This window comes from Emydura macquarii, unplaced genomic scaffold, assembly GCF_026122565.2.
Source record: "Emydura macquarii macquarii isolate MOO-44397 ecotype Brisbane River unplaced genomic scaffold, CSIRO-AGI_Emac_v2 contig_2768, whole genome shotgun sequence".
NCBI classification, from domain to species: domain Eukaryota; kingdom Metazoa; phylum Chordata; order Testudines; family Chelidae; genus Emydura; species Emydura macquarii.
In genome coordinates, this window is record NW_027132905.1 from 19793224 (window position 1) to 19817532 (window position 24309).

Genomic DNA, 24309 nt, shown 5'->3' on the forward strand with positions numbered 1-24309 from the left:
AGTAAATAAATGAATCCAGTATTTTGTGCAAAAAAGTTTCTGTTTCACTGTTCATTTAATTTATATGTGAAATGCAGGAATTTGCAACATATAACACAGCAATCAGTAAGATAAATATAAATATAATATAAATGTATAAATGCTTACAGTTGCAGTATTGTTTGTGTAGAATTGATCAAAAGAGCTTTTTGCAGACCTAGATATCCTGTCCGTTAAGAAGTGGATAATCATCTCAGAGCTGAGGTTTTAATCTGAGATTTTAATCTTGTTCTGTGGAGTATATTTTCAATTCAGTTCACATGTATACTATAGCTCCTCTGAAAGCTAATATGTGTTTTGGGTATGGATTGAAAGGAGACTAGATCCATAGAGTTCCTAATTGTGGCTCCACTTTGCAGTCTCCTCTTCTGACAAGTCCAGTTCTGAGGTTTCTTCACAGGCAAACTCATCACAACACATACACACACATATATACATACAACCAACTAACTAACTATATTTTGTGTTTCCTTATAAAAATAAAAAAAATTCTCTTTGCTTTGAATTTGTTTTTATAAAAGACCACATGATTTTAAGACGAGTTAGAAATTAATTTTAATTATCTTGTTTCTGTATTTTTGTTATTAGATTATCTCACTAATGAGAAGTGAATTTTACGGTTATCTACTGGGAAACAAGCAACATGGATTTTATTTCCCATTTTGATCTGAGATATGCTCTATGTCATTTGGAAAGTCATTTAAACACTCTATGCCATTTTCCCATATATAAAATAGTGGTAATTATATTTTGTCCAACTGTTTCCTTGCTTTGAGATTCTCAGAGGAAAGTAATAATAAAATAATAATAATAGTAGTAGTAATAATAATAAATTAATTAATTAATAATTAAACTTTCTTGGAAAATATCATATAATTACCAGATATATCTATAGGTTTATAGAATCTGCAAGGATTAGTTGGGAGTTAGGCACCTAATCTGCATAAGCACTTTTAAAAATGGGACTTTAGCTCAGAGGTCTCTAAGGCACTTTCACAAATTGTACTTCTGCTCTATTTCTGAATGCACAATTGTTTAGCATAATTACCTATCTGTGTAATTATTACATCTTCCTTTTCAGAAAGGTATGGTTATACATAAATGCAGTCATAAAAGTTGTGTAGTCATCTTATTTCCCCTTGATATGTTCAAAGGCATGTTCATATGGGGGGAGAGTTTTAATTTCTCACACAAACTGGAGCTTGCAAAAAAAATTCACATACAAAATTAGACTAAGTTGCAGCCTAGCTGTGAATTTGGCCTTTCATGATAATTTAAAAAAATCTGATTATTAAAACTTCAAAGTCTAATTCCAGCATGTCAGCCAGCAAAACCAGAAGCCCACGTTTCATTTGACAAAATGTATATAAATGGCAAATAGCCTTCTAGATTTAGCTTGCAGCAGATGCTACATTAGTTGGTACCTGGAACAAATAAACAACCTATTTGCTGAAAATGTTATCTATATGCAGGGCCCCCACATGGGGAGAGGGGGCGGAAAGGTACATTTTGCTGGGGCCCGGAGACCCTGAGGGGCCCAGGCCAGGCTGCAACCCCCATTACCATGAAGAAATTTTTTTCATGGCTCATGAGATTGTATGTATGTGATGAGGGATTGTGGTATGTGTGTGGGAGGGGGGTCCCTATTACAAGTTTGTATTGGGCCTGAAAAAATTATGCTTGGGCCCAGTCTACATGCCCCAAGACTAGAGCATTAAAAAGACATTAAAGGCCAGGTATTCAATAGCTAGCCTCCCTTAAATTACAGGAACAGTTCTGAATTCATAACTATGTGTACTCACATTTACTATTGCGTTGACATCCAAATACTGATTAATGGTTGTGGTCAAGTACTTTGATGTCTGAGTGACCTCAGCTGGGGACTCAAGTAATGGGCAGGAGGGGGAGAATTTGCTGTTAATTATTTGTGGCCTCATGCACACACGTACACAAAATCGGATGAAGCCGACATTGAAATTTGTCCTTAAAATCACTTAAAGTATATAGCCATCCCAAAGTTACAAATTTCTTTTAACGAAGAAACTTTGTATATTTTAATCCATGTTATGCTATTAGTGCCATCAAACATATTGCAATATTGTGCCATAATATGGATGAAATGTAAAACCAATGTACTCACCATTGGGGTAATAACTGTTGAAGGGTAAGTTTCGTTCCTGCACTAGAGGTTTGCTTGGTGCACGATATAAGGTGGGGGAGGTGTCAGGGACTCAGTTATATATCTCTGATGCTAAGGGCCAGTCCTGAGACAGGACTGAGAGCTGTTGCCAGGCTGCTCTAAGTTGTGCCATTTACATAGGGACCATGATGGATCATAAGCTGGTGGAAGATGTGTGTAGCACCCTTCTCCAATTGCCCAACATGCCCTTTCTTCTGGAAAGGTGAAGCAGAGGTGCAGCAGGTCATTTACACCAGCAATGTTTTTCTCCTCCAACAGGGAGGCCTCTCTGCTGGCCTCACTGTTTCCTATTGAACAGTTTCTGACACTGTGAGAAAAAGATGATAGGTGCCCCATTCATAGGTGTGGCTGAGCTCTATTCAGCATAGCACCCAATGGGTCGGACAATGATGGCTGAACACCACCTTTGTATGCCCTGGGTTCCTAGGCCAACCAGAGGCCAGCTTTGCCCTCAGACTAAAGGCTGCTCTAAACTACACTCAAACGCAAGATCTCCCAAAAGGCTGTTCTGACAGTTGCATAGATGGAATGCAGTTGTGCTCTGACCCTGACTCCAGCACACCAGAGCTCCCTTACAGCAGTTCTAAAGCAGTCTGGGAATGCTTTAATGCTAGGGGTATTCCCCAGGAGTCAGATCTGGTCCGTTTACAATCCTTTATTCTACCAGAGAGGAACAAAGGGACTGTGAATTGGGCCCCCAATATAAATGTGTACGATATATATGTACAGAGAGACTGAGAGATTTGATAGAATAGTTTGCAGCATTCATCTTAGAACTGGCTGCATGCCACTGATGGGTGAAACGATTCTTATATGTGTAAGGCCTAAACATGGTCTCACTTATACTGATATAAATCAGGAGTATTTCCACTGAAGTCAATCAAGTTACAGTGATTTTAGGAATCATGTCCATAATATGTAAATCAGCAATATACATAGGATCCAGATGCTAGATATGAGTTTTTGAGGCATTGCAGTATGAGGCTACATCAGGGTCAGGATATTTTTATGCACTCTGAGTGGCTAGACTTGTTCTTTATTTATGTAGTCATATTTACGGGAATGAGAAGCAAAATTGGCTTGATCCAGCAATATCCAGGGGTTAGATCTGGGTTTTTGAGTCTTTGTTGCACCAAAATGTATCAGTAATTTTAGAGGCACTTGGATTAGCTACACTTGTTCTTTATTGAGCAGTAGGATTTGGGGGGATGGGGCTAGATTTTCCAGCAGGATCCAGATGCCAGATCTAAGGTGTGTGTGTGTGTGTATCTATCTATAGAAAGATAGATATATATATAGTGTATATATATATATATATATATATATCTATAGAAAGATATAGATAGATAGATAGATAGATAGATACACACACACACACACATTGACAGGTATACACTGTGTTCCAGAAGTTTTTGCTTTATGAGGAACATCTCAATTTGTTCTCCATTTAAGTCATTGAGTTATCCTGTTTTTTGTTGTTGTTCTTGTTGTTGTGTATTCAATAAGGGCATCTAGACTTGTTCTCTTTTTATGCAGTGGAATTTGGGGCCAGAACTTGGTAGGATCTGACAGCATCCAGGTGCTAGATTTGGATTTTTTTGGCATTCTTGCATTAGGATGTGTTGTGGTCCCAGTATTTCTGCGTGGCAAAAAGCATCTAGACTTACTGTCTAATTGGGCTGTGGAATTTAGAGGCTGGGGACACAAATTGGCAGTATCTGGTAAAGTCCAGCTTTTACACATACCCATTGTTCTTCACCCTATCCATTTAGCCTTGTTTTAGGGTATTTCCTACATCTGTCTAATTTGATTTTATTAGGGGAGGGGAGATCAGATCCCTGCGCATTCTCCCTAATCCTATCACACACTAAACCACCTCATTCATAGCAACTCCACCAATGTTGCCTTCCCCATTTCCTGAGTTACTTAGCAACAACCATCCCTCCCCTCTTTCACTCCTCCTCAGTCCATCCTTTCTATTTTTCACCCTTTGCAATCACGATTTCAAGGCTGCTAAAAACAATGAGGATGCTCAGCATTGTAGGGGAAGCATTATCTTTCAACCTTCCTTTTGTACTTGCTAGATCCTTCTCGCCTCCAAAATGAAAACCCGGGCTGCCTGCATATGTGTACTCAAAGGTTAAAAAGAACCTCGGCTGACACCACGCATGTGTTAATCTGTGCTGCAGCAGTGTGCATCATTTCCACTTTGACCTCAGAGTTAATCTGCATTCAGGCAGAAGCTCCATTGCTTTATTCTTCCCCCCCCTTCCCCCTCCCCCTCTCCTTTCCCTTTCTCCTGTGCTGATGGATTGTGTTGCCTGTGTACCGGTGTCTGTGTGAGTATGTGCTTGTGTGTGTGTGTTTCTCCCTACCTTGCCTGCTTTTGTTGTGTGTGTTCTTTACCACCCCCTCTTTTCTCCCAATTATATTATTTCCCCAGATTTGGAAGCTGCTGTCTAAGCTGACTTCTTTTTTTTTATTGTAGCTGCAAAAGGCTTGTGCAGATCTAATATCTGCCCCCTCTGAATATTAATTCCTGCAGCTGGGTGCAATGTATCATCCCACTGATGGGAACTGGTAGCGGGGGGAACCACCAGCCAAATAAAAAGAAACAAAGAAAGAAAAAGAAAGAAGGGGACGGATCCATCTGCAACCAAGAGGAAAAGGGAAAAAAGGGGGGGTGGGGTGGGAGAAAAAGAGAGATGAGTCCTCCAAATCCAACAAGCCTGGGGAGCACTGCACTCTCGAATCCTGCATTTTCTCTCAGAATGATGCTGTGGGCACTTGTGCTTCTCTCTCTCATCCAGGGGTAAGATGTGCTTTTCTGCTTGTTTGCTGGGTGGGCGGGGGAGTGTGTGTGTGTGGGGGGGGGAGCGAAGATGCCGTTAGCAAATGCAAAGAGCTGTTGTGAGAATGGTGAAGGTATAGATAGTAGCATTTCCTCCATCTATATCCTTTGCTGCCGGGATCTTGCTATGCTTTATTGGCTTTACAATTCTTGCATCGAGAGGAATGGGGAGGCTAAGTGAACGGTGGTACAAGCCTGGTTTTGCTTGGAATTTGATGCTGTGTTAATGAAGCCTTTTCTCTTTATTTTAAGGTTTGCTGCAGTGCATAGGGTTATAATATAGCCATGTTTTGTAAGCAGAATATCATTGTATGCATCCTTGCTTCCACCTAAACAGTCACATCATGGCTGTGCTTGAGTTTGTATATCTCCAAGACTGTATTTATATTTCTTCAGTAGCAGGGTAACAAAACCAGTGCAAAGGATCAGGACCAAGGACAGAGATCCACTTTAATATGCAAACCTCCCTGGCTTGAGGAAGTCAGGACAGATCTGCATTTTTCAGTTATTGATGGCATTTGGAGCTGAGGCAGTAGGCACTGGGATGTAATATCAGGTGTATGTTATCCAGATAGTCAGTCATGTTAGGCAAATGTTTACACTGGCATAATAACTGGTGTATTCCTCACACATAGATACTGACGTGTACAGTACAGAAGACCTGTGCATGCTGTGTGTGTTGCATACCTAAATGGAAATAGAAAACAAATATCTTAGTAATAGAGGAAGAAAGAGGGAGTGTGTGTGTAGGGGGGGAAGTGTTGAGAGTTGCTGCATTGCAAAGCATTATGCTGAACCAGGCGTTCTTCTAAAAAATGTGGACTGTGCATTTAACAGGTTAGGTGATAAAGTATCATTGCAATGCAAAGTACCTGGCCATTCATGGCCTAATAAAATATTCACCACAGTCACACAAGCGCTCCTTTCTTTGATTCATTAAGGCAGTTACTACTCCTTCCCCCTTATATTTTTAACAATATAGAAAAATAGATGGGCTTCTGTTTCATGTGTACCTTGTCTCTTCACCCCCCGCGTATTGCCATATTGAAAGCAGGCTATCATGATTTTAAATAGAAATCAGATTGAGCAGTTTCAATGATTGAATTTTTCTTTCCTAGGCAGAAAAGCCATTGGTTTTCTCTGTGTAGGGAAAAAAGACTGAGCTTCACACAATCCTAGGTGGAAAGTAAAATAACTAGAAATAGGGCAGAGGTGTAATAGAGATGTAAAGTATGATGAGTCCATGAGGAAAAGCATTTTGTTTATTTATAGGAAGGATGCATGACATCTCTTTGATTTCTTAAGGAATGTTTTACTATTACCATGAATAAAGCAATGGAAAATGAACCTTTACAGCATTTCAAATTAAGAAACACCCTGAATAAATGTTGAGGCCTTCTGTTAGGGTGACTGTGTCTCTGCTTATATCCTTCCATGTGTCTCTTTCTTCTTCTTCATTGAAAATGTGCACAGTTTACATACACATAGAGTTCTAGATTAAGTTATCATCTTTCGTCAAGTAACATAACCAGATAGTTTGTTTAAACTCCTTTTTCCCTATTCTTTTGCTCTTGCTGGTGGATTTTCTGAACTTATGCTATTGGAGAGGAATTTCCTAATGAACTTTCAAAAGTCTTAATAAAAGTCTTTGAGATGTGAATTCATAATTGAAAATTACATCTGAAGGCCTACCAGAAAGTGCTGTTTTGCTAATAACAAGTTGGTATTCAAGATGGACCCTCTGTCACCTCACTGACCTCATATTTTAGGGAGTAAATAACACAGACATCTTAAAACTTTGTATTTTAATACTTTTGTATTTGAAAAATAAAGATAATAATCACTTCATTAAAATCTATCAGCATAAAAGAATGACTTTAATTCTGAATATAATTTAAGAAAGTTTTTTCTTCTATTGTGGACGCAATCTTCATCTAAAAACATTAGCCTTGAGAGTATAGTTTTGAGTACCAGTTATTCATAATAACGTGAGTGTAATGGTATAGATATTTTTTGACACTCTAGTGACTTTAACAACTCATCGGGCATATTTTTTGTCTGTCATTGCTTTATGTAGCTGCTGTTTTGAAACACTGAACTGCTTGGAGATTATGGTTCAATTCAACTAAGAATTTAAATATATACTGAATGTAAAGCACATGAGCAGGCTTATTGACTTTAGTGAGACTGTGCACATAAGTAAAGTTAAATAAGTGTAAGTATTTGCAGGCTCTGGCCCAAAATAATTAAATTCACAGAAAATGTAGCTAAAAAATTTCTCCGTGTGGTATTTCTTCCTACAACTGCGAATAGCTGCATAAAACAAATGGTGTGAAGTGAAATTTCACTTGTTGCACTTTGTGGGTATTTAAAAGGTTTAAGAGAGACTTTTAGAATAATAAAGTAAGTTAAAGTTGTTGGGTGAAATTCCAGCCCCATTGACTTCAGTGGGACCAGGAGTCTATCCATTGTCTCAAAACAAATGTGATGTTACAACACTGGATACTTTACCACTATCCTTTCACAACAAGTATTAGTTTAGATTTTTTTTGCACTTCCACAAAGCTCATGCTTATGAGTGTGCACACTAAAGTGTTAAGATGTGCTTGCTTACAGTTTCACGACATTCATAATTGTATTACATGTTCAGCTTGTTCTCTCACTTACACCTGCTTCACAACAGTGGAACTTCATTGACTTAAGTAGAGTTACTTTCCAACAGAGAAAGTGAGACAAGAATCAGGCTCAGTGTTCATATTTCATATCAAATTTGTGCATTAAAATATTTATTTTTATAATTTTTAAAAAATGCTGATACTTGATGTTAAATAGAACTTCTAGGAACACCAAAAATTAACTGCACTGTAGCTCTAGAAAGTTAAATGGATTAACACATGACATATTTGATGTTCCTACAATAATTACATATTTGTTCTAGAGAGATATCATATTGATGAGCACAAATATTTAATTAAACTCCTTGCAGATGTAACTACAAGCTAATGCACATCTGATTACTGCAGCTTTTGTCTGTTAATAAATTTGCTCACAAATTTAGACCCTTATTCTATTTGCAACTTGTTCATGAGAAGCGTTTGAATTCCTTCACTACTCTTAGTTGTTGTAGAAATTGTTCATGTGAACAAATCTCAGAGTATTGGTCGTTTGTAAAATGCCAGACTTTGACTATTAACTTTTTGTTATTTGGGGTGCCAGATTGCTCACCTCATTGCATGGTAAAATTTCTGCTCTGTAAATGGATGGCTAAAACAAGAAAATAAAAAATGCTTAGTAGCAAATAATGAACAACAAATACACATCATGTGTTAGCATAGAAATATTCTTGTTCACGTGTGAATATGGATATTCATATGAACATGTTTCTCAAACACTAATGTAAAGAAAAACACTTATGAAATGTGAATGAATAACAAGTAAAAATGGGTGTGAATATTGCTGAACTGACAGTCATTCAGAAATGTAATAAATATTGCTGAACTTTAGTTCTGCAGTATTCACGGAGCTGTTCTTATTATGTGTTAGATTCTGATATTCTCACAAATACCAACTAGCACTTTACTAATTGAAAGGCCCAACTGAAGTCAATAGAGTAAGGTGCTAATCAGCGGGAGCAGGATATCAAGCTGTGGCCCTATGACAAAGCATAGGTTGAATCTTACTGACATACAAAACTGCAGTGTAAGACAAGTCATGTTGTAAATGGCATCAGGAAAATGGAATCATTTTTTTTGTTAGTGTAGCTTTTGAGTATTAAAAAAGTTTAAATTTTTGTGACGCTTGGGTTCTGATTGACTGTCCTGAATGCTGAAGTGTTCATGCCAACAGAGTTGGTAAAGCATGGGCAGAGTAAGTGCAAGCTTCCCCACACAAAAAGTATTCCAGATTTCGGAGACCCCTGTCTGAGCTTGTCTGAATTCAAGTGTTGTTTAGCTCTTCATGCCCATTCTTCCTTGGCCCCTCTGCTGAGATTTCCAGCAAGGGTTCTAGTTAGTGTCAGTTATGCTTATAGTTTGTGATGTGGTTACCAGACCAATAGGAACTGGAACTAGAAACAACCACTATTCATCAAACGAATATTACCAAACAGCCTGACATGAGCTGGATTTGAACCTTTAAGAGTAAACTGAAAGTCCCACCAGGATCCCATTATCAATAACATCATATATCTTAAAAGATTAGAGATGACTCACAGAAATACCCTAGGCTCCTGCTGGCAAATGTATAAAGCATTTGAGATGCAGATAAGCCCTTTTAGTAACTTCTGCTTTAGCAATAACATTACTTAGCCATAACTTCCATGCTAAATTGCTTTTAGTGTACTCCACATTACAGTGGTGAATACTGGAAAGTTTTTCACAGAGAGTCTTCATCTCTTAAACTCTGAGAAGGAAGAAGTATTAATAAAAAAAAGATAAGTTTAAGCTTGATTTTTTTACACAGCAAACAGCATTTTCACGATATTAGTATAAAAACAAATCTACTCTTTTTATTGTACTTATCAAGTGATGTTTCTGATATGGTTCATATTACATCTGTGCTCCACAGACACCACAACTTTCCAGCTTGTTTCTGGATTCAGTGTACGCTGTTGATTCTGGTGTAGTGGGACCTGTGGTACTTTGGTCCCTTTTCTGCTTATACTACATCCCAGCAGTTAAGATATACTGAAATACTCTTCTCACAATTCTCAGATTTGAATTCAATGGGCAGAAGGGGGTTCTCAATGGAATAGATAGAGGTGGAGATACCTCTGCTTTGGAATTCACATACTTCTTCTGATCAGAGAAAGCTCATCCCAAGTGTCTGAGCCCCATGGCAATTAAATCCTAGACAAGCCACTGCTTATGTGATGGCTGCCATTGTGTACAGGTGACCTCCAAGGTTGCTACAGCTTAAACTAAAGAGCCAAGCCTCCCTAGATTGGGCTGTAACAAACTCATATCCTCTGCAGATTGGGCACAAAAAAGGACATGTAACACACACCAGCTAGTGCATTACATATGCAATCCTTGGGCTTTGTTTGTTTGCTTTTGTTTCATATTCAAACCATTTCATATCCCTACCTATGTGCACAGGTACTATGGTGACGAGAGTCATGACTTCTTAGATAGACAGTGTATTGTACATGTATTAAAACAACAAGAGTTTGTACTTAACAATCCAATTATTCCTTTAGTAAACATTATTTAAAATAGTAACTAGAGTCTGCTGCAGTCTGAGTTTCTCTGCTCTCCCTGCAGACAGAACCACTGTTTCACAAAATACAGAATGATCATAGGTCTCTGCAACATTCTTACATAACAGCTGCTTTAGATAGCTAAACAGACAGACAGACAGGCCATAGTCAAAAGTGAGAGTGGCAGTAGAGAGTGCCTGAGTAGATATTTGTAGTAGGATAGAAGATGAAGGAGTGTGAAGTTGCGATTTGAAAATAAATATATAAAATTGTTCACTTAGGCATTATTTAAGATCATTCAATTTTCATGCCAGGTAGACTACATAGTGCAGCATACTTGATGGATATTTATTGTGCTACCAGTTCATTTAAACACAGATAGTGAGAATTGATTACCTAGTTCCCATTAATTTCTAAAGAGAATTGGGCATCCTTATCCACTAGGTAACTGAAAATCTGAAATGGATGCCATTGAGCCAGTTCTCTCCCCAGACTGGTGGTATACCCATTGAAGTCAGTGGGATCTCACAGGTATAACTGAGAGGAGAACTTGGATACCATAGTATAATTTCTTATAGCTAGAGATGTTTTAATAAATGGGAACTTGGAAATAACATCAATATATACTATAAATGGATGAAAATATGCAATCATAATCTCTTAAATTGCACAAAGCATTTTATTCACATTTCTTCTTCTTCTTCTTCTTTTTTATTACTTATACATAAATCTTTCTTTTGGCACACACACTGCGTTATTCTAGGGTGAAATTCATCCCTGGACAGAGGGCCAGTCCAGTGAAATCATCCACTTAAATTCCACTTTTGCTAACAAAGTGGGTCTTAAATGGGATTTAAGATTGCATAAATCTTGTTTTGCCCTCTGGAGATGAGTGTATTTCTCCACTAAAGTGCAGAACTTGCATTCTCTATGTGGGAAGAAATTAGTGGGAAACCGTACAGTGACGTTCTTGGGAACAGGATTTGTGCTCATGCGCTCAAAAGCAGAGGTGATGTGTAAAGTAATATAAAATTGCTCCCTTACACTTATTTATATTTCCTTAGATCAAATTACATCCACTTGTTGATGGGTGTATAAGAGAGTCTAAGTTTTTTTAATTTATATGCTGAAGACCCAGCAGAACATACAAAAAGTTGTTAGTTAAGGTACTTCTAACAACATCCTGCAACTTGTTTTTCTTGCTCTGCTCCTCTATTTTGGCTCCTTGGTATATGAATTACAGCATCTTAGATTCATTGCAACAAATTCAGATGTGATATAAGTTGTGCTCGTGAATCTAAATGTAACTAAGGACCTGCTCCAGCAAGCCCTGAAATTCAGGAAACCTGGGTTATATTCCTAGTTCTGCCACTGACCTGCTGGGTGCCATTGAGCAACTCACTTTCCCCTCTCAGTACTTCAATTTCCCCATCTATAAAATGGGGATAATGATACTGACCTCCTTTATAAAGATCTTTGAGATCTATGGATGAATATTACTACATAAGAGATAAATATTATTATAATTACATGCCTAACAACAGTCAATGAGACAAAGTTAAAAAGACAGCATTTGAGGTCCAGATTTTCAAAGATCTCTGCTCATAGACACATGCATGTATTAATTGGTCGAGGCTCAATACAAAGGAAACAGAGGTGGTGTTGGTAGGCTGTAAACCATCTATCACTAGAGTCCATAACTTGGGAGTCTGGTAAAACTAGATATTGGATCATCATGTATCAGTGATCATTTTATTTATTCATTTGGTTTTTTTAGAAAACATAAGAAAAGAGCATCTGGGTGCCCTTGACTATCTTTTAAAAATGTACAAAATAAACAAACAGATGTGTCAATTTCCCAAGATCAAATCAAATATGACGGTAATAGCATAAGCAAAATAGAAATTAACCAGTCTCACAAATACATAGGTGATTAATACACTTACTTGATGTTTTATAGGGATCTCTGTTGAAATTGTTTCTGTTATGTGATGTGTATTTTCAAAGAGATGGCAAAGGTGATTAGAACTTGAAATTATATCAAAATAATAAGTAAATTATGTACATGAGTAACTAGCTAATGCATGCATGTGTAAATTTGATATTTCCATATGTACCTAGCCATTTAGTTGCTTTGCAGGCATATATAGTGGATATTTGGACATAAGTTAGGCATGTCCAAATGAAACTACATGGCTAACTGTGAAAATCTGGCTTTTATCTAAGAAAAGTAAATATTACATTTAAATATGGAGTTATAATTAATTTTATATATGGACAATATAAAACTAAGGAATCTATTCATACACATGAGAGGGAGAGGAAACACCTTAAGAAAAACAAGGTGAATCGGAAACATTAGAAATGAATAGTGGAAGGGGACGATATAATTTGTATGCTTTCTTTAGGCCTGTTCAAATGAGATTGCTAATCATGTATGAAGTTGTGATTTTTTTATTGGACCTCATCTTGGACTTCAGCACAAATCCTTGAGTTGAAAGGCTGGCAATTCACTGAGCCATTTATCTTCTTAACCTTTATGAACTCTCCATGCTTTACAGAAGAAATGTCTATGGTACTGTGAACCTATGTTGAGAAACACATTTTAAAGGTCCTCTCAGGCTTACATAAAATAACCCCTCTGAAATAATGCAGTGTTTCTTAGGAAGCAGTAGAAAATCAGAACATGAATGTTTTTTCCTCAATAATGAGTCAATGTTATATTTTTGTAACATAACTAGCATGTTCTGGTCATATGAGGCTTTTGTTAATCTGCATCAGGATATCTTCAGAAATAAACGGATGTATGTGTACCCTGGCAGATTGAGGATTAACTACTAAATTGCACTTCCAGTTACGGATTCTTTAGCAAAATGTTTCTTACAAAATCTTGCAAACTATGAGGGAGAGACAGAGCACAATTAATGGAAGGCTTTATATATATGAGAAAATCTTATTAAGAAGTAAGCAGCAACTTATAGTAATCACTTAATTGTTGTATTTCTCGGGCCCTGATTCACTGTGCTGCACAAATCTGACAAAAAGATGTGTCAAAGTAAGTGTGTCACCAAAACAAGCATACATTATTTCCATTATTATACTTCTGTGGGTTCCCAACATGAAAAGAAGGGGGTCATTCACTTTTAGGAGCTTTTTAGAAAAAGTGGTGCGGCTTTTCAAAAAGAACGAAATGGCAAAGGTCCAAATTCCTTCCTGTGCATGATAACTTGCAGAAGTGGCGCAACAAAAGAGAGCAAAAGAGCATCTGGAGGAGATGATGGTGCTGTTGGGAGGCAATTGTTCATTCTTTTCTCACCTTCCTTCCTAATCTTCTCCCCCTTTTCACTTCCCTCCTTATCTCTGACTCTTTTATCCCCACCACTCTCTCCCTCCCTTTGCCACACTTATTACATCTCTCTATTCAATATATTCTTACTTCTTTTTCTCCGCCTGGTTCTTTTTTGTTCCTCCTTAACTCAGTCACAACTCAGTGTTCATCTATTCTACGAAGAAGGTTGAGAAGGGGTATGACCACCAGCCGGTAGTCTAGGTCAGTAGCCACCTGCATATGATGGTGTTGCAGGTGTACTCTTTGTGAGCTCAGAACTTGCAGCAGTGCCCAGTTGGATCTGAGTCTATGTATGGGGAAAGGCTGGTTAGAGTGGAGAGAGGTTTCTTGAAGGGCAGGGTGGCAGCACAATTGTATGACAGTACTGGAGGTGTGGGGGAGCTTAGATGCACACCCAGCTGACTATCAAAGTCAACAGCTCAGTTTTCTGATGACCACAGCTATTATTACTATTAATTATTTATATGATAGTCTCCACTATGTGCTGAGTGCTTTCCAAATAGTTAAGAAGGACAGTCCCAGCTCTAAGGAACTCACAGTCGAAGGACTAACAAGTAGACAGAGGTCAGGGAAGGGGAATAACAACAGACAATGTATGTACAAATCAACTTGCAGACTGCAGTAGAAAGTCTTTAAGAGGGACTTAAACGTATACAGCATAAGGGCCTTCCAGATGAACATGGAGGGAGTGTGCCATGCACAGAAGGCTGCAAGGAAGAAAGAACGGAGGTGATTTGAGAGGGGCAGAGTTATGCAGAGCTTTATAGGTGGTGACAAGAAGCCTACATCTGATACTTTATGAACAGGAAGCCAAAGAACACATTATAAGGGGGAGTTACATGATCAGACCTGAGGGCAAAGAACATGAGGTTAGCAACAGCATTTTGTATGGACTGAACTGAAGTGAGGAAATACGTGTGTTTGTGAGGCCAAAGAGCAGGACATTGCAGCAATCCAGGAGGATTTTAATGAGGCACTAGAAGAGAGATTTGGCTGTGGGGGTAAAGACAAAAGGACATATCTTGGAGAGGGTGAGGAGAAAGAAGTGGCAGGATTTGGAAATGACCTGGATGTCTGGGGCAAAGGAGCAGGAGGAATCAAAAATAAAATCCCAAGTTGTGGGTCTGAATGATGGAGAGGATGGTGATGTTGTAAGTAGCAAAAACGGAGGGAAGTAGAGAATGTTTGGGAAAGAAGATAAGGCTTGTCTGCTGGGTTTACAAAAAACAGAACAAAATGTTTTCTATTTAAAAAAAAAATCCAGATATGAACAGGCAGTGAATACATGGCTGACATATTCATTTCTCTATAAACACCAAAATTGTGCTTTTCATTCCCATTGGCTGTGAACTCTGTGAACCAGACTCTGGTGGAGTATTTTTTTGTACTTGTTTTGTGTGGGATGGAACAGAAATCACTATTTTTTGCCAGAGAAGTGGCTGTAGAAAGGAGAAAGGTTGTCAAAATATGTTTTGTAGTCTTGGTGGAAAATAAAACATGCTAAGGCTGCCCTTAGGAAGTGCCAAAAGTGACTATACTCAACATGAAGGCCCCCTTGTGCTTTGTGCTGAACAAAGATCGAGATATAGTTCCTGTCTCAAAAAGCTTACAATTAACATTCCATTAACAAAGTTCTTTCTTTCATTTCATTTTCCTTCTTTTTGAAGAAAAGGCTAAAATTCTGAATTAAGCTGCTTTAAGGAGTTAAGGCGTTATGTGTGGCTAAAATGCCTTCAGACCCACCTTAATAAATACATCTTCTTTTGTAAATCCTTAATGAAGCACATGAGATTAAATCACTTTAAATCCTTAGGGCCAAATATTCCAGCTCCAGGCAAATCTACTCAAGTGACGCCATCACAGGTCCAAGCCACATCAGCCACACCATGAGGAGCTCATTCACCTGCACATCTACTAATGTAATATATGCCATCATGTGCCTGCAATGCCCCTCTGCCATGAACATTGGCCAAACCAGACTGTCTCTACACAAAAGAATAAATGGACATAAGTCAGACATCAAGAATGGTAACATCCAAAAACCAGTAGGAGAGCACTTCAATCTCCCTGAACACTCAGTAATAGACTTGAAAGTTGCCATACTTCAACAAAAAAACATCAAAAACAAACTTCAGTGTGAAACTGCAGAGCTGGAACTCATATGCAAACTTGACACTATCAGACTAGGTCTGAACAGAGACTGGGAGTGGCTCGCCCGCTACAAAAAATAGTGTTCCCTCTTTTGGCATTCACACCTTCTCATCAACTGTTGTGAATGGGACTCATCCACCCTGATTGAATTATCTCATTAACACTTGCCCGCCTCACTGTGATGTAACTCATCCATCCTTGCATGTGTATATATACCTACCTAACTGAAGTTTCCACTTCATGCATCTGACGACGATGTTTCTGCCCATGAAAGCTTATGCCCAAATAAATTGGTTAGTCTTTAAGGTGCCACAGAACTCTCAGTTTTTTGCTGAAAACAGACTAACATGACTACCCCTCTGAAATTTTCACCTATGTATGCCTTTCAATGGTTTGTATTATTCTTTGCTGATATATTATAAATTTGTGCTTACCTTGGTCTGCAGCTCTGAGACCTTTGTGTGGTCTGTTCAATCTAAGAATTTCATAAACAAACCACTAACTGACACTAGTACACCATCTTTATTCCCAAGTGTTTCATTTAATGTGTTTTGGAATATGTTGATGGTTACTGCTCCTGTTTCTGCCTCTGGCATTCAGTTCCCCACATTAATCACACTAAACTCCCTCAGAACGCCATCCTTTCTCAGGTTCCATTTGCATTCTTATTTTTGATTCTCTTGCTTTCTTACAGTGTTTTGAGTCATCCACCCTTTCTTTTCCAAGAACATAATATATATGTAAATCAGGATCCTTTTCAGTCTCCTCCAAAAACTGTTTAGATTAATTTTAGAGCTATCCCACAACACATATCTTTTTGTCCTATCAGTAACAACACACAGCCATTGTTTACCAAACAAAATATTAATATCTTTATTAAAGATGATCAGAAAATTTTTATTCAAACATTTGTTGGATGCAAAAACAGAAATATTTTTTGACCATTTTCCCTAGTTTTTTGACCAGCTCTAATGCATATTTTTAAATCTGAATACAGAAAGGTAGGCATGTAAACAAGGGATTGCCAAACTTATTTTGCCTAATACTGGACACTCAAACATCTTGGATTTGAAAGCTTAGTTTGAATTTGATGTTCCCATTCTATTTATGGAAGACTGAAAAAAACACCACAAAGAGGGAGGAAGAAAACACTATGGTAGATCTGAGCCTCATTTTCAACATCTATAGAATGACATTAATTGCAATATTATTGTTTATTGTTTGAATAGTGTCAATAGTGATGTGTACCCCCTTTCTAAAGAGCATTAAGATCCTGGATTAAAGGTATATACAGGCAAAAAGTGTTAATATTCTTTGACTTATGTATGTAACATCTGTTTCTCATTTTTCCCTACTTACTAGTATGTCTGTTGATAATATATTGCAAAATATTTCCATTTACTTCTTCAGGTGGAGGGGATAAATATTTTGTGGAACTGTAGTTGGGAGGCATCTCTGCACCATCATTCACCCTCGTACCGTGGAAGGAACTTTCTGAGTTTGATGGTTCCCATGTAGAGTGATTGGTTAGGGTTGGCAAAATAATGCTCATCCTTCCTCTATCAAACTCACAAGGAATCAACAACAAAATTACATCTGACTGAGCTAATATTAGATTTGCATTCACCTCTTCAATAATGGAGTGAGATCATCAGAAGAGTCTCCTTCAAGGTTGAACTGCCATTTGGTAAAGAAGGGCAGTGTGAAGTTCTGGAAGCAATGCTTTGCACTCAACTTCTCTCTCTTTCCTTCCCTTGCCATGTTTTCCAGTAGGGAAAGACAGTTCAGCAGTGACTCAGATATCATATTAGGTGGAAATACTGCCAGCTTTAGAAGAGAACATGTCATATAGAACATCAGAAGGAGTGAAGTGTACCAGGCTCAAATGCACGCAGTAAAGAAGCAAAGAGGATCATTGGTTGGAGGGAAGGGACAGAGTGGTAGAAAAAGAACATATGAATGCCCATACTGGGTCAAACCAATGGTTCATCTAGCCCAGTATCCTGTCTTCTGATAGTTGCCAATGCCAGGTGCTTCAGAGGGAATGAACAGAACAGGTAATCATTGTGTGATCTATCATGTCGGCCATTCCCAGATTCTGGCAAACAGCAATCTCTGCCCATCCTGGCTAATAGCCATTGATAGACCTATCTTCCATGAACTCATCTAGTTCTTTTTTGAACCCCATTATAGTCTTGGACTTCACAACATCCTCTGGCAAGGAGTTCCACAGGTTGACTGTGCACTGTGTGAAGAAATACTTCTTTTTGTTCATTTTAAACCTGCTGCCTATTTAAAAAAAAAAAAAAACTAGCTGGGGCAGGAGGAGCAGATATTTTTACAGGAGCTCAGAAGTGTATCCACAGAGGTCCGGTGACTGGATTTGGTCTCCTAATAGTCTCTTCCTCCTACTCATATCAAAGTGGAATTCTGCATTTGATTCAGATTTTATTTCACCAAACCTGATTCCATCTGTGATACTGTGAATGAGGAATAATTAAACTACAAAATTAAACAATCCACTAAGATAAAGTGGAGCAAATGTCTCTTAGTGTTAATTTTTTATTGTCTGCTGTGAGTACAGATTCCGTATTACAACTGTGCCTGGGCTACATTCTGAAGAAAATTCTACTAATCAGAAGAGCCACTACTGGAACTTTTAAAATAATGTATATGGGATGAAATATAGTCTAGAACATAGTAATCAGGAGGGCTTTTAGGCTTTCTTACTGACTCTGTCAATCACAACTGTCAACAGAGGAAAGTCATTTCAACTTCCTTGCTGACTGGCTTGTAGAAAGGGTTTGTTTATAGTCTGTAGGGTGTATTGAAGTTTAATTAATGTTTGTGGACATAGTTTGATGTCTCTAATGCAAGGTGCTCTGCTAGGAGGAAGGTCTATTAAATAATAGTTGTAGAACTCAGTGAATTCTTTGAAATGTGTCTGCTGTATAATTTATTTGAAAAATATAATTCAATTAACCAAATACACTGTCAAAGATTGGATTGTGGTATTTAGCCACAGACTGCAGGAAGTGGCCCTGTGGATTTGTGCCACCCCCAGGGGAAGACTTTTGGAGGCAGAATGAGCATCCTGGAGCTCCTCCCTTGCCCTGGTTTGTGGAAGGGAGCATAGTCTGCTGTGCTGCTTTGAACCATGCAGCAACATGAGGAGCCTCTATCAGTAAGGGTGAAGCCATTGCTCTACCTAATCAGCCACTCCCTACTCTCCTTTTGGCAAGTTGCTGTCAGTGCAGAACATCCCAGTAGCAGCCCTTGAGTTCCCCAGTTGCAGGCTGACCCATATGCATGCCGGGCAAGGGAAAGGGGAGGGAAGGCTGGCTCTTTCCTTGCATAGCCATTCAAACTACTTGCAGAATAAGGTGCCTTTTTGTGAGAATACAGGTGCAAGAATTGGGCCTTGAGTAACCAGACCTCCATTTATGTAAAGTGCATTGATGGTTCGTATCCAGATGTCATAAAGGGCACACTGCTCACACAGTCATGGTGAGATCAGTGATTGACATCCTTTTCTATTAGGTTATCAGTGACACCTAGCAACCAAATACATCAGTGATCCATGATAACCACAACACAGGCAATGTTATTAGCGTAAACAAGTAACCAGTGTGTCTACACATGCCTATATTTGTAAACCATATTTTCCCACTCATTGACACAAAGCCACTTAAATACCATTTGTCTTCTTAAAGTATCACACATCATCATTGTGATCAGGACTAAATTCCACATCCGCCTCTGCACATTCTGGTTTCTTTACCATGAGTGCAAACAGGGCCTTACACATTATAAATGGATGACTTACTATATACTGTGTATTCAACATGAAGTGAAATCAAATGCATTTTAAAGAAGAATTCAAATAGCTCAGTCTTTGTTCACTTGAACTTTTGTGAATGACTTAACATCATGATGAGTTAATTAGTGAGTTATGCACCAAACGACATTCTCTCTTCATTCAGATCCATCTTCAAGACATCCTTCTTCTCAGAAGTATTTCAATAAAAATCCTCCAATGAGCTGAAAGGAACAAGAAATGAGACTAAAATAAACAAACAATCCCTCTCTGCAATACTTTTGTGAATCACACGTTGGGATTCCTGCTCATCTGGGGTTTGTTTGAGCTTTTAGGTTCAGCCTCCAATATGAGATGTAATGAAGCTGCAACACCCCAGGAGGAGCTCTGGGATGGCATTGTGATGCATACTTACAAACAATTTCTCCTGTGCGCTAAAATAAGTTACTTCTTTCCTTTTAAAAGTGCTTCCCTACTTGTACCTGGCCAGCTTCACTGTCTGATGTATAAGGAGGATGTAGTCATAGCTTTACCCCCTGCCAGCCCACTTGCCCGCGGAGGGAGTGTTGGGTATGCAGCTGCTAGTCTCCTCCCCCTGCACCCAAGCCACAATGGGAACATCTAAATGCAACCATGCTAAGAGATGAGGAGACCTTGACTCCTCTGACTCCTACGTGCTCTTTGTGTAGGGCTACAAAAAATCTAGCCCCTGGTTTCTATTTCTGCATTGTATTATCATTCTAGTTTGAACTGTATGTTACCTGGTACAGTCAAGTATCATTATAGCACCCAAGAAATATAAATAACCCTCGATTTATAGGAATTTTTTAACGTTGTTTTACACAGAATATGCAAAAAGTCTTTTTTTTTTTTGTCCCCAAGGAAAACAATATTTTTTTGTTAACCTGCCAATAACTGAACCTCTACCGCATACGTCACAGGGTTCTTGTTAAGATATGAAAGGCAGACTAGGTGTGTATATTTGCCTTATCAACTTGGGTAACTAATCTATTGTGAAATCAGCAGGGCAAGGAAGAATTTTCCTTCTCAATTGTCCTTCCAATAGTTTACAGTATCTATCACAATGCAGGTCATCCACAGATCACAAAGCACTATAATACAGCAAATAAGTGAAAGAGCCAGGATAAGCACATAGATCTCCTGAGTGCCAGTCCAAGACCCTATACTCTGGTCAGTATTGCCAGCCCGTTAGGCATGGTAGATGAGAATGTATGAAATTCACACAGAGAAGGTATTTACATTTTAGCATTTAGATTATTTTTTAGTTTTACTCATTTTAAACATCACATTTATCGCCCCAAAACTGAGTTTTAAAAATGAAAAAAAAAGTTTGGTTAGCATCTATGCAACAAGTAGGGATTATCCAAGGAAGTGTCATAGGCCAGGGCTTGGAATGAGGCATGTTTGAGTACGTCTACACTACAATAAAAAAAAACAGTGGCACTGAGTGTCCCAGCCTGGGTTAATTTATCTGGGCTTGTGGGATTTGGGATGAAGGGCTAAAAATTTCAGTGTAGATGTTTGGATTCAGGCTGGAGCCTGGGCCCTGAGACCCCAACCCCCGGTCAGGTTTCAGAGCCTGGAATCCATCCCAAGCTCAAATGTCTGCACTGCAATTTTTTGCTCTGCTGGATCCCCCTATGGTAGGGTGTACACTGAAAAACTGTTCAAAGGCAATAGTTAATTTGTATTAGAAAAAGGATTTTATCTAATATGGGAATATAAAGTCTGAGGTTTCTTCATTATGTGTAACTTGTATATGCTTACTTTCCCTTACTAGTTCATATCTGAATCTGTGATTTTTCTATTAAATAGAATCATTTTTACCCCAAGCAGGTCTCTGTTATGCAAACTGTGTGGAGTGGAGGGGACAGAATAAGCAGTATCTGGGAGGCTGATTTCACATCCTCTAGGGTGATGAGCCAGAGGGGAAAAATCCAAATGTCTGGTAGTTAAGAACCCAGGAAGGATGGATTTGGGGAGACTCAGAACCAGAAGAGCTGTTGGCATCACCCTGCAAGGAGTAACTAGGTTGGTAGAAGCCAGGGTGAGACCTTGTGTTTGTGGACAAGCTACTGGTGTCAGGGATCTGAGCCATAGAAGCACAGTATGAAGGCACCCCAAGATTACAGGGCAGGTAGTGATAGAACCACTTACTGGTCTGGGTGATCCCCAAAATGTCACACAACAGAAACTCAGCAATGGGAGCTATGATGGTCAGGCTGAAGATATCTCCAGGTGGCACACAGAATTAGAGGTATTCAAAATTAAACACCACTTGAAAATGTTGACCTCAGCAACTACAAATACACAGTTGAGGTTCATAATTTTCCTAGGGTCATGATGGTAGGCTTTGGGATAGGTGAACATTTTGGAATAAAGTAAGAATTTAATGTGAAAAGGTTACCCATACTTATTTCTCCTATTGTTCTTCATTTCCATGTACCTCAATTTGGTTGTTGGGTTTAGTGTGCACTTGCGGGGTGATGTTGGTAGCTTGCGATATACAGGAGGTCAGACTAGATGATCTAGTGATCCCTTCTGGCCTTAAACTCTATGACTCTATTCTTCCTTTTTTTCTGGCTAATGGGAACCAAACCTCCTGAAGTATTGCAAAAAAGGCTGCTCTTGTGTTTTTGCCACTTAGATAAAAACAAAATAAAAAACCTGGGTAGGTGGGTTGATTATATAATTTCCAGGAAATAGAATGTGAAAAAACTTTCTTATAAGGTGTTCAACTCAGTTTGAGTACTTATAATAAATTGAACCAATCATCTGATATTGTGGATATGAATCACTTGTTCACTTCTAAGAATCCATCAGATTCTGTAGAGGTACAAATGTTATTTTTCCAGCTCATTAAGTACTCACATGTTACTTCTCGTCATAGGTACCCCATTCCTTACTTGCTGTACACATTATTTCCCACCTGTTAGCATAGCTTTTCCTGAAGCATCTCAGTCAGGAAGTCCTGTATTGCAAGGTAATCAATGTTGGCTACATGTATCAGCTCATCTTGACAGAACAGGGAGATTGAAAGCCCTTTATTTATTACAGTCCTCAACATCAACTCCCTCAACCAGTATGCCTCAGCTTTCTACTGGCGATACCTCTTTTGGGTGGGATGCTGCATTTCATGCCACATTCCCATTTAACCTTTGACCTCTCTGTTGAGATTGAAAACAATTATCTCAATTTATGGCAATTTGGCAACAATTGAGGAAATGACTGGAGGCCACCAGCCCATTTCACTTGTGCTACTAATATTTATCATATGGCAGTGTCTTTCAGTCACTACCAGTCTGGACTAGATTTGAACCAATGGCATAGACATGAAAGGCACCAAATGAGCCATCCAGCCCTTTTTATATCTCCTTTTCATGTCAATGAATACACAAAAAAACACAGCTTACAATAAAGTTCAGTATGTATTGACACAGCACTCTTCACATGTATTGCCAAGGGGATTTATAAAAAGTAATCCCTGGAACTATCATAGGAAGCAACTAAAACTTTATTTTAACTAAGTTGAATTCTGCATTTTGAACCTCAGCTGTATCCACATATGTGGAGCATAACTGGTTAAATGCCGGCTACTGAGGGACTTACATTTATCATGTGGTTAAGGAGCAGTTGCTTTCTGAGAGAATGTCTTGGGGGTGGAAACAGAATGACTGAAAGATAAACCAGTCCTTTGTGAGTAACAGCTTTATGGTGACTAATAAACTCTTGAATGTCATGCAGTATTTTAGCAGGAGTCACTGAAGAGATTTAACTACAGTAGCGTTAGACTAGAGATGGCTGATTAGAGTCAGTGAGGCTGAGTGACTGTCAGAAGACATGTAGAACCCAAAGTACGGTCTATGTTCATAGCTTGCGAGTTGACAGACATTGCCATAGTGAGGAGAAACTATATTTACTGTAATCACGTAAAGCTGCAAGTTTCAATATGTAAGTAAGCTTCAGATATATCTTAACCATGATTCCTGTATATTTGAAATCCAGGACCTGTCTCTGAAGAAGCTTTTAGGCTTCTTCCTTGATTTAAGAGTCTTCTGCTGTGAATACCCTCTGGTTCCCCTAACTCTCCTTGGTTTCAGGAAGATCATTTAGTGATTTTGTGGGTTTGGGCCCCATTTAATTGTAATTAACGTTCCTGCTTTCAGACTGGAAATAAGGCATAAATTCTTATCATCAAGAGTAATTAACCACTGGAACAATTTACCAAAGGTGGTGGTGGATTCTCCATAACTCATCATTTTTAAATCAAATTTGGATGTTTTTCTAAAAGACTTTCTCAAGGTATCTGTGGTAAGGTGCTGTGGCCTTCCTCGGAGCCTGGGCCTGAGGACCAGCTGCAACCCCCCTGCTAGGCAGATCAAGGCCCTGCAAACCGCCCTCTTCTGGGCAGAATAAGGCCCTGCAGACCGATTACTCTGGGAGAAAAGGGGCGGAGCCAGGACAAGAGAGGCCAGTATAAAAGGCCGGCCTAGCAGCTCAGTCAGGGGGAAGTTGCCACTGGAGGCAGATGTGGCTCCCCAGAGGCTGTGGTCTAGGCCTGACCCAGGCCCTGTGACTGTTTGGAGCAACCACCCTGCTGACCGAAGCCTCCAAAGGCTGCCCAGATTGCTGGGCCCAAGTGACTGGACAGGGTCTATGGACCCTAGTGACTGGGTAGGGCTGC

At 38.9% G+C, this 24309-nt stretch overlaps 1 protein-coding gene across 2 annotated transcripts in view; it reads left to right on the forward strand.

The window, feature by feature from the left end:
- The first annotated feature begins 4944 nt into the window (after nucleotides 1-4944).
- GABRG2 (gamma-aminobutyric acid type A receptor subunit gamma2) overlaps nucleotides 4945-24309 on the forward strand; it is a 91957-nt gene continuing 72592 nt past the window's right edge. The window contains exon 1 of one of the 2 annotated variants that reach the window (XM_067566583.1): nucleotides 4945-5051. In XM_067566583.1, coding sequence (XP_067422684.1) covers nucleotides 4945-5051 — 107 coding nt within the window. The remainder of the gene's footprint in view (nucleotides 5052-24309) is intronic. The other variant, XM_067566584.1, reaches the window with a different exon arrangement.